At 35.5% G+C, this 10,094-nt stretch overlaps 1 protein-coding gene across 3 annotated transcripts in view; it reads left to right on the plus strand.

Annotated features, from left to right (window-relative positions):
- The window catches only part of LOC148946848 (very long chain fatty acid elongase AAEL008004-like), an 82,907-nt gene extending 79,777 nt beyond the window's left edge, over window positions 1-3,130 (plus strand). For all 3 annotated transcript variants that reach the window (XM_089096664.1, XM_089096667.1, XM_089096666.1), the window contains exon 10: window positions 553-3,130. In XM_089096664.1, the coding sequence (XP_088952790.1) occupies window positions 553-637 (85 nt within the window). In that variant the 3' untranslated portion in view covers window positions 638-3,130. The remainder of the gene's footprint in view (window positions 1-552) is intronic.
- Window positions 3,131-10,094: the final 6,964 nt, after the last annotated feature.

Here is a 10,094-nt window from a genome sequence, read left to right on the forward strand (position 1 = left end):
GTGGCAACTCAATACAGACTGATTCTAGACCATATCGTGGTTGCAGTGTAACTGCAACCAAATAAAGGACGAACCTCGGCCCATAGTAACCAAAATAAACTATTTTGAAACTAAATCGGGCCGTAATAAAAAGTAAACCACTGGAATCGCTATGACCAAAAACCTTAAATGAAACTTAACAGTTCTCTGGCTTGAACAACAAGGAAAATCACCTTTTTTTTGCACGGAGAACAATTATGTGTCCTTTTTTTATTTTCTTTTTCTTTTTCCGCTGCTATCTGGTTACTGGAATATCATAGAAAGCTGTTTAAAGACTCGTGTTAAAGGAAATTGCTACACCTAGTGCCTTTTGTAGATCATGGGCTGGTATTTTATTCAGCTGATTGAAGAGCCATAATGCAGGTCCTATCCTAATACCGGATATTAGGTAAGTATAGATGCTTAGGATACTTACTTAATATCCGATATTAGGATAGGACCTGCACTACGGTTCTTAAATCAGCTGAATTGGTTAAGTCTATATTTGGCTTAAAGCAACTTTATCTTTTTTAGTGCTGCAAACGGCTTCTTGGCGGCTGCAAAATTCAGCTTCCCTTGCTTCCTAGATGGTGATGCATTGCATTCGAATATTGAATGATCAATAATTGAGTGAATATCCGTGTCATTTCAAGTGACTTGAGAAGTTAACTTGATACCCTGTACATAAGTCGTAGCACAGAAATGGTGCCTGCGCTGTGAGATGACTTTCTGTCCTCCTAGAAGAGGAAATGAGAACTAAATAGTGTATTGCCTGTGCCTTTCGTATTGTGGCACTTGTTACCGTCCGCCTATTTATTGAGTATTTTAAGTCCAGTGCGCCCATTCTCGTCCCTCCTTTCGGTGGTCATTCTACCTCCCACTCAGCAATACGTGGTATAGTGGCTCTTGCTTTTCTATTGGCAGACAAAACCATGGCTCATTTATGACTTGCTTAATTGAGTGTGAGGCATTCGATGGATTGCACAATTTCGTGTTGTGAAAATCTATATGGATCAGTTTCTAAGCTGGATAATAAAAGCGAACCAGCTCATTTGAAAAGCAAGGCATTCTGACCAGTTTTAATCGTGGCTAGAATGTGTTGCAGCACAGTAGCCCAAAGCTTAACTCAATTATCAATTTTTAATTATAAACATTTACGTGTTTTACTGTTGTTTATATTTTTCATAAGCTTAATGCAAAGCAAAATAAATCTTAAAAAAGAAAATCTAAATTTCCCAAACCAGTTTTTGAAAGTGGTGCTTTTTCTGAAGTTGTTTCTTTTAGAAAAAGTGCCCCCTCATAAGCTCAATTCAGCTTATAAAGAGCATTGAAAAATTACGGTAAAAATTTTCAAAGTGAGTGCAACCGAGCTAGATCAACCGAGCCGAAATCTACTGGTTAGATACCACTACATATTGTAATACGATCCCCACTCTAACATAAATAATTCAAGACTTTGTAAATATTGCAAAAACTGTTTGTTTCGAGTAGTTTAAAAGTAAATCACATTTGGTTAATTTCGTACTGCCTCTAGAAGCTATACCTGCAGTCCAATCGTCGTTGTGTTTGAAAGTGAATGAAAGTTGAAAAAATCTGTTCATAATTATTTGTAAATTTTTCTGTTTAGTGTAGTTGTTCTCCTTGCTCACTAAACGTGTACGATAGTGAAATTAATGAGTAAACGATTGGCAATGAAATGATTTTATGTAAATTGTTGTGAATGATTACTGTCTGTGAATTCTTTTTATCATTTTTTCTTGGGTAAGTTACTACCGAACAATTGTACAAAATAAGTAGAAGAATCTTAAGTTTTCTTAAACTCCGTTTTCTCGTATACTTTGATAGATATCAATGTCAAAACATAATCATTTTGGACCAATCATGGTTGCTTATAAAAGAAAAAGAAAATTATGATTGGTCGAAAATAATTAGGCTTAGACAATGATGTCAAGCTAAGCACGCATGTGAAATGGATTTTATGCAAAAAATAAGGTTCTAATTTTGCCACTCCATGCCTATCCCTTTTTATTTATTTATTTTTACTGATTTCATCACTTCCCTTTGGGTATGGATAGTAGAATGTGTGCAAGCAATTTTAATTCTCGAGATTATTCCTTAACATGTCAAAATTGTTCAAGGACAAAGCTATGTTCAAATTCTTACCTGAAGAATATATTATATTTGCTCATCGTATAAACAAGATTTGGCTTTCAAATTTAAATCACCCAGTTTAAATGTTCCTTCAACTTCTTCATCAATGGATTAGGGTTATCTAACCCTCAATGTTAAAAAGGACAAAAATCTTTGTTCTTATTGTAAAATTGGCTAAAAACTATTATCACATGTCTCTAGCATATTCAGCCTAAAACTAGCAGAGTTTCGATTTAGAAATTTAGGTCTAAATATCATTAACTCCAAGCAACAAATTTTCCATATTAATTATATATTTGCTAATACTCATTAGTATTTAAAATGCCACAATAACCCCTTGAGCGCGTAATTGTCTTTTTCTAATGATTATTGAAGTCCCAATTTGATTTTTAGCGCCTATCTTGGTAGTAAGCAAGAAAACTCAAAACCTTTTAAATCATATGTCTTGGTTCTTTAACATGACAATGCTATTTTGAACCATGGAATGGGACCATTAAATAACAATTTAAAAAATTTGACAGAATTTTGGTTAGGAAGCAATTCGCCCAATTGGTGCAAAATTGAATTCGCCCAATTGGTGCAAAATTGAATCCTGATATGAACGATTATAATTTGAGCAATGTCAAACCAAGAAGCTGCTATTTTGTAAAATTTTTGTTTGATTAATTCATATCACAAGGTTTTTGTTAAATTTATGCTTTTCTGCGAATTTGAACGTAGCTTAAAGACAAGGAAAAGGTGGGAAGAGCGAATTTATGAATTATTTCTTTATTTTTATATAAAAAAACAAATTTAAACGTGTTTATATTAAGAACCTCTTGAGCATTCAAAGGGCTCAACTCAAAATAATTTTTGGGTGCTCAAATTATGCATAATCTTTCTTTCTTTTTTTCTGTTGTTGTTGTTTACGTGGCCTTTTTGAGGTTCGTTATTAAGTCACTTCAATAAAATTTCATCTTTATTATGTGTTCATTTTCCGCCGTAAGATAGAATGCAATTCATCTTTCTTGTTTATTTTTGTTAACTTTAAATATCCTTTAGCGTGTAACAAAGCCCAACGAAGGGCCTAACTGTAAGTACTTTACTGTGAAAAATATTTTTCAAAAGTTTGCAGATTTGTCGAAAAGATGTAGTAATTCAAAATTTGAATGTTATACGAAATATGTTTTACAAGAGAATGGGAAATAAAAAAATTGTATGTTAAATATTATTTGGGGGGGGGGGGGGTGAGATGGTTGACTTTCATTGACTTGTAGTTGTTTACACTGTGGAAATTTTTATTGGGAATCTTGAGTGTGCCAAAATTTTCTTGACATCACAAGTTCCGGTCTCCAGCTATCTCCCCAAGTGAGAAAAGGATCCATAACGCATCTGGAAAAGCAGAAAACGGTTTGAGAACGAATTAAGATGCTGGAAAATCCAATCCAATGATTTGACCCTAGCCAAATGGCAAAAACCACAATATATCATTCATTTTAAAAATATACAAAACATAAATGGTTCAGCTGACGTCAGGAGACTTTAACTTTTCATATATGCAACTAAATGTGCAAAGAACTTACACTTCATTTAAAATAAATCATCTTCGGGTGACAGAAGGCAGGTATCTAAGGGATTTCGCCATGAACTTAAGTTTAAGAAAACATGTCACCTATCAACTTTTGAAATACTGTAGCAGAGATAATATCTCCACTTCTGAGCATTATCTGTCAACTGAAAACTAGCCTACGCATCGTTTTGGTTTCCACTAAAGGTTGTAACTTAAAATTTCTTCAAATAGCCTACGCGGGGAGATTCGAAGTACAAGTACCACATTGAATAACACTGCTTATAAATATCTGAGATATTTCCAATCATTTCTCTTGGTTTTGACATTTGTTGAACCGCGTTTTCCTCAATTTGTTCAAATATAATTTCATCAGTTATGACTATTTGCTAACTGCACAATACCTTGAATAAAAATATATTCCGTTATGAAATTGCGACACAAAGATTAGTCAGTTTTGGGTTTTTTCCATTCAACCTTTGGTTAAAACAGATGGAATTTCACGCTAAAATCATGGGTTTCGTATGAGCCTTCATAATTCATTAATCAACTGACGCACATTCATGCGTCATTACAGGGTTCTTGCATGAGATAAATCATGTTAGCTCAGCTGAAAAGCACTCAAATTGAAACAAATTTTAGAAAGGGCATTTGAAAAGAGTGGGGTTAGCTGGAAGTATCTTTCTTTTCTCGATAACCATTTTATAAAGAGGAACGTCTTGATACTGATCCTCGAACTACTAATATCAGCAACAGCCTATCACTTCAGCCGGAGTTTTTCCGAATAACATTTGGACGCAATGTCGACATAAAAGTAAATGTATTTCTTTCTCTTTGTAGGCGTTTTTTTAAACATTAAGGAATCCTAACGTTTCCTCCTTTTAAATAAAGTTATAAAACCTATGCGTTATTGTCTGCTTCTTTCTGAAGAAAATCGCTGTCGATTCCAATTGCAAATTGAGATTTGTGTAAAGATCGATTTTCGCTCAATGGAAAGCATATTCCGCCATCTATACAAGTTTGTTTTTTACTTTTAAACCTTCAAGTTGAACTTTATAATAATAATGAAATTAATGTACTTATCAAGGGTATCCACAGAGAAGCCCCGCCCCCACTCCTCCCTGTAAGGCAAACAAAAAAAAATGCATGAACAGTGCACAATTGGAGGATTGGCACAATCTGGGTGATTCAGTATACTGCTGAAAACTACTGTGGGGTAAAAAGTTGCATTAGTGTTGAATATTCCTCTGATGGTGTACTTTTGTCAAGATAATTCATTCTTTTAGGGGTATTTTGCTCCTTTTTATGAGGCAAACTTTCCCGCACTTGTGGCTTTTGGTGATTATCTTTAAATTCAGTTAACTTCCCATATTTAAAATCACCATAAAAAGCCAATTCTTTTAACGTATATATATTTTTATAAAAAACTTTCTTAGAGTTACTATTAAAATGAGTTACTCCTTACTTACAGTTCGCTACCGCAACAGTTTAAAAAAAAGAAACAACTAGTGTAATGACAAATTGCTTGGTTTTCGTAAAAACACAAACAGTCAGAATTTAAAATACACCCTATCAGGGTTGCCAACTTGCAAAATTTTCGTGTGAAGCGCACTTTTCTTTTCTCTGCACTTTTTCACACCACGGACCGGATTTGCATTCTTTTTTACTATTTTTTGCTCTTTGCACTCTTTTATGACTTAATGATAGAAAAAATATTAAGCGAAATAAAAAATGGTACTTGACTTGCCCGACAGTGAAGTCAGCTATAGTTCACGACTAGTTACTTGGACCTCTTATATTCCCTTCAAAACATTTGGATAAAATGGAGACAAAACTTCAACTAAGCATTTGTTGTAGTCAACTATAGTTCAGTTAAAGATCCAGGCAATCAAAATAAACACCTGCAAATTTCCAACAGGATTATCTTTTAAGCTAAAAAAAAGAATGATAATCATTATCTAACCCATTCTTTAGAAGTTGATTTCATTAGGGAGCCCCATAATATCATCTTAAACATATTTGAGTAATTTAAAGGTAATATATTTATTGAATGTAGGATAATTGATAAATGCGTATAAACGGCATAAAAATGGCTATAAGAGTGAAAGGGGTTGCGTGCGTAGTGCCTCTCAACTACTTGGACTATCTGTCTTGGCTTTTCTCTGTCTACAATTAGCCATGTCTTGATGCAACCTACTGCAAAATACTTGATAATTTCAATTCAACTTTCTTAACTTTCTCTCAACTTTTTGGTGAACCTTCTTAAGACCTTAGGCGGACGTGCCTTGTTTGTCTCTCATTACAGGCAATCTAACGGTCTTATGTCAATTTTAAATTCTTGGTCAACATGCCTGAGACTCTAGGCTGGCATACCTTTCCAAAAAACTAATAAACAAGTATGTATCCAATAAGAGAGTCATGCATACTCCCGCCATTTACCCGTGCCCCAGCCATTTAAACATTTGCCTCTCAATTACTTGACTATCTGTCTTGGCTTTTCTCTGTCTACAATTAGCCATGTCTTGATGCAACCTACTGCAAAATACTTGATAACTTCAATTCAAAATCAACGGACTCGGTAATATTCAAGTCCTTTGAGACTTCGATGATTAAGATTCAAGATTAAGTCCCTTGAGAAAAAGCCTGATAAAAACGGAAATCCTATTAGACTTAAAGAGGATACCAGAATGATATGATTTGTGTATGGGAGTATTTTTTTTACTTGCACTCTTTTTTAACAACTTGCACTCTTTTCTGGCTCTGATTTGCACTCTCTTGGCGTTGGCAGTTGGCAACCTTGAACTATCGGTTTCTCTGTTCTGCAAGACAAAAAAAGAAACACTTCTGTCGCTTTAACATTTTTAAGTATTTTGTATATTGTTCCAGTCTCAATTATAAAATAAAATTGTTCTTAATAATTCCTAAATATTTTATATTGTTAATCTATCAGACATTTAAGTGAAGACCATTCAGTCCAAACTCGGTACGTCTAATGATTTGAAAGGATTTTCTGGATGAGTAAAAGCTCCGTTTTTTGTGAAATTTTGTGCTGAGCAAACTTCGACCCTTAAAAAACATAGTGTTTTGGCAAGCTTAAGAAAACTAAAACCCTATTAGAAAACTAAAATGACTGTGAAGCATAAACACATACAAAGAGAAACAAAAAACATTATAGATTAAAACACTTTTTTCAGTGTTTTAAGTTGTAAGAACAATTGAAAAACAGGCCTAGTTCTAAATGCTTGCCGACGCAGTCAGGGTGGACAACTGAATGATATTACATATATACGGTATTAGGTAATAGGTTTTACTATTAAATATATACCTAATTATATGACGAGTATTACGCATAAATATCATAGGCCATTTTCTTCATTGAAAAAATCAGCTTAAATATATCCTAGATTGTTCCCTTTTCAAACAGTTCATGGTTACCAAGATTGTTCTTTTTTCAAACAGTTCTTGGTAACGAACTATAAGTAGGGAGCGACTCGGCTTAATTAGTCACCGAAAATCTAAAAAACTGAATTTTGGTATCAATAAATACATCAACAGGATTGGATTTTTATGCTCATTCCAAATCATATAAAATCCGTAAAGTTTAATGGAGCCCAACAGAAGTTACGAGCCTGACAAGATTTGCCTGATCTTTGTAAAAGGAAGGAAACACCCCCAAAGAGTCAAGTGATTTTAATGAGAATCACACTATCCGATTTAATGTATAAGTGAACTCTACTGTAGAGGTTTCAAGCTCCTGCCTACAAAAATGTGGAATTTTGTATATTTCGCCAGAAGAAATATCATGGATGCCCGTTTATTTGTTTTTTTTTTGTGTGTGTGTTTTTTCCCCAGGGGTTGTAATATCGATGACCACAAGGATCTTTCTAGAAGAAAGATCATGGATGCCCATTTATTTTTTTTTTTTGTGTTTTTTCCCCAGGGGTGGTCATATCGATGACCGCAAGGATCTTTATAGAAGAAAGATCATGGATGCCCGTTAATTTTTTTTTTTTTTTTCCCCAGGGGTGGTAATATCGATCACCACAAGGATCTTTATAGAAGAAAGATCATGGATGCCCGTTAATTTGTTTTTTTTGTGTGTGTGTGTGTTTTTCCCCAGGGGTGGTAATATCGATGACCACAAGGATCTTTATAGAAGAAAGAGCATGGATGCCCGTTTATTTGCTTTTTTTTTGTGTGTGTTTTTTCCCCAGGGGTTGTCATATTGATGACCACAAAGATCTTTCTAGAAGAAAGATCATGGATGCCCATTTATCTGTTTTTTATTGTGTGTATTTTTTCCCCAGGGGTGGTCATTTCGATGACCACAAGGATCTTTCTTCTGGTGAAATATACAAAATTCCACATTTTTGTAGATAGGAGCTTTAAACATCTACAGTGGGGTTCACTGATATATAATAAATCGGATGGTGTGATTTTCATTAAAATCACTTGACTCTTTGGGGGTGTTTCCTTCCTTTTACAAAGATCAGGCCAAATCCAAATCCAATTTGGATTACAATCTATCCAAATCCAGTTTCTTTGCATCCTGCTTTTCAACGGCAATTATCATGAGATCACAGAGTCTGTCGTTTCCCGTCGTCGATCTCAGATAGTCCTTCACACGCCCTAATGCCGAGAAGAATCGTTCATTGCTGGCAGTGGTCACAGATAAAGTAACAACTAGCTTTATCAGTTTTAGCACTGCAGAATAGGCAACTGGGAGGTCGGATAAGGTTTCAATAGGTCGTAGAAAATCCATCTTTGAAATATTACTTTGATAAATGCAGCTTTACAAGAAAAAGCGGGGATTCTATGGAATGGTCATTGACATCGAGAATCTGTTGATAATGACATATAAACCATTCCACTTTCGAAAGTTCAAGAAAATCGGAACTTGAGGGGTTGAAGGCAGATAAAGCGTCGAGCAGAGGCGTATTTTGCATGAAACGTTGGTCCATCTCACTCGTTAAACAGTCTATTACCTCAAAGTACAGAAGTTTACCGGAGTCTGATTTAGCTGGCTGACTGGTATTGCGTTTACCGGTTGCTGAGTTTGAAAGAAAGTCTTTGAGACGAATGGAAATGGCTTGACTTCTCTTGCTTCGAGCGCTGGTTTTCGATTGTAGAGATTTCGATTCTTGAATATCGTGTAAAGCCAAGAATTTGTATATGTTTTTCCTTAAGTTGTTCCATTCGTTATCCTTTCTTAGCTTTTGGAGTGTCTCATGTATCACAGAAATCAGTGCAAGTGCCTTATAAATCAACAATTTTTCGGATTGAAGTTGCTATGATTGATCCGATGAAACTATCAGAGACTGTGGCAAGCACAGCAACAATACAATCAAATCTTGCCTTCACCTTCGAAATAGAGCGGACTGCGTAAAACCAGCGAGTCTGGACGGTCCTCTCAAGCTCCAAGACTTTTTCTCCGCTAATACGCTGGGATTCCACAAATAGCTCGTGTCGAGTGTTGCTGCATCATATAAATGTGTAATGTCTTTGCACCACAGAGAAAAATCCTGAAAGTTCGCTGATATTTTTTAGGCAGTCTGTCAAAACCAAGTTTAATCTGTGAGCATGACAGTGTACATAAACTGCATGAGCTACCTTCTCCCTAAACTTTGCTTGAATCCCGTTAAATTCTCCACTCATAACGGATGCGCCGTCATAACGTTGGGCAATACACCGCATTAAATCTACACCACACTTCTCTATAGTTTCACAAATTGAGGTGGATAAGCTCTCGGCGTCTATTTTGTGCATGTGATAGCAGCCGACTGGTTGCTCCACTACTTTTCCATTTGATATGTACCTGAGTAGGATCGCTAATTGTTCTTTTCTAGAAACATCTTTTATCTCGTCGATAAGAATAGCAAAGTAATTAGCTGATTTCACTTCTGAAATAAAGTCTTGGCGCAAAGCATTTCCTATCAGTTTGACTGCATCATTTTGGTGCTGATGACTGCAGTAGTGACCATATCGGCGCTGTAACTGGGCCTTCAGCTTTTCATTGCCTTTAGACATTTCCTCCACCAATTCAACCAATTTACCCCGGTTCGCAGATGTTTCTAATTCGTCATGACCCCTCAGAGCAAGACCCTGGTAGCCAAGTAAGCAAATAGCGCGAAAAGTGTACTTCACATGATCTCTATTTTCCTGAACCTCTTGAGATATGGATTGAATTAAAGCATTCGCTAAAGATCTCGAGGTATTAGTACTATTTGTCTTAAACTCCGTCCATGCTGAAATACAATACCTGTGTCTTTCAGAACCATCATGTTGTTTTAATAGAGCAGAACTGTCTTTCCACTTGCAAAATCCTGACTCAATGAAAGCTCTTTTTCCAGCAGTTTCTCCAGCGCTTAGAAACCCCATA

Source organism: Artemia sp. Qi Xiang Cuo, chromosome 11 (genome assembly GCF_049724085.1).
Source record: "Artemia sp. Qi Xiang Cuo chromosome 11, ASM4972408v1, whole genome shotgun sequence".
Taxonomy (NCBI): Eukaryota; Metazoa; Arthropoda; class Branchiopoda; order Anostraca; family Artemiidae; genus Artemia; species Artemia sp. Qi Xiang Cuo.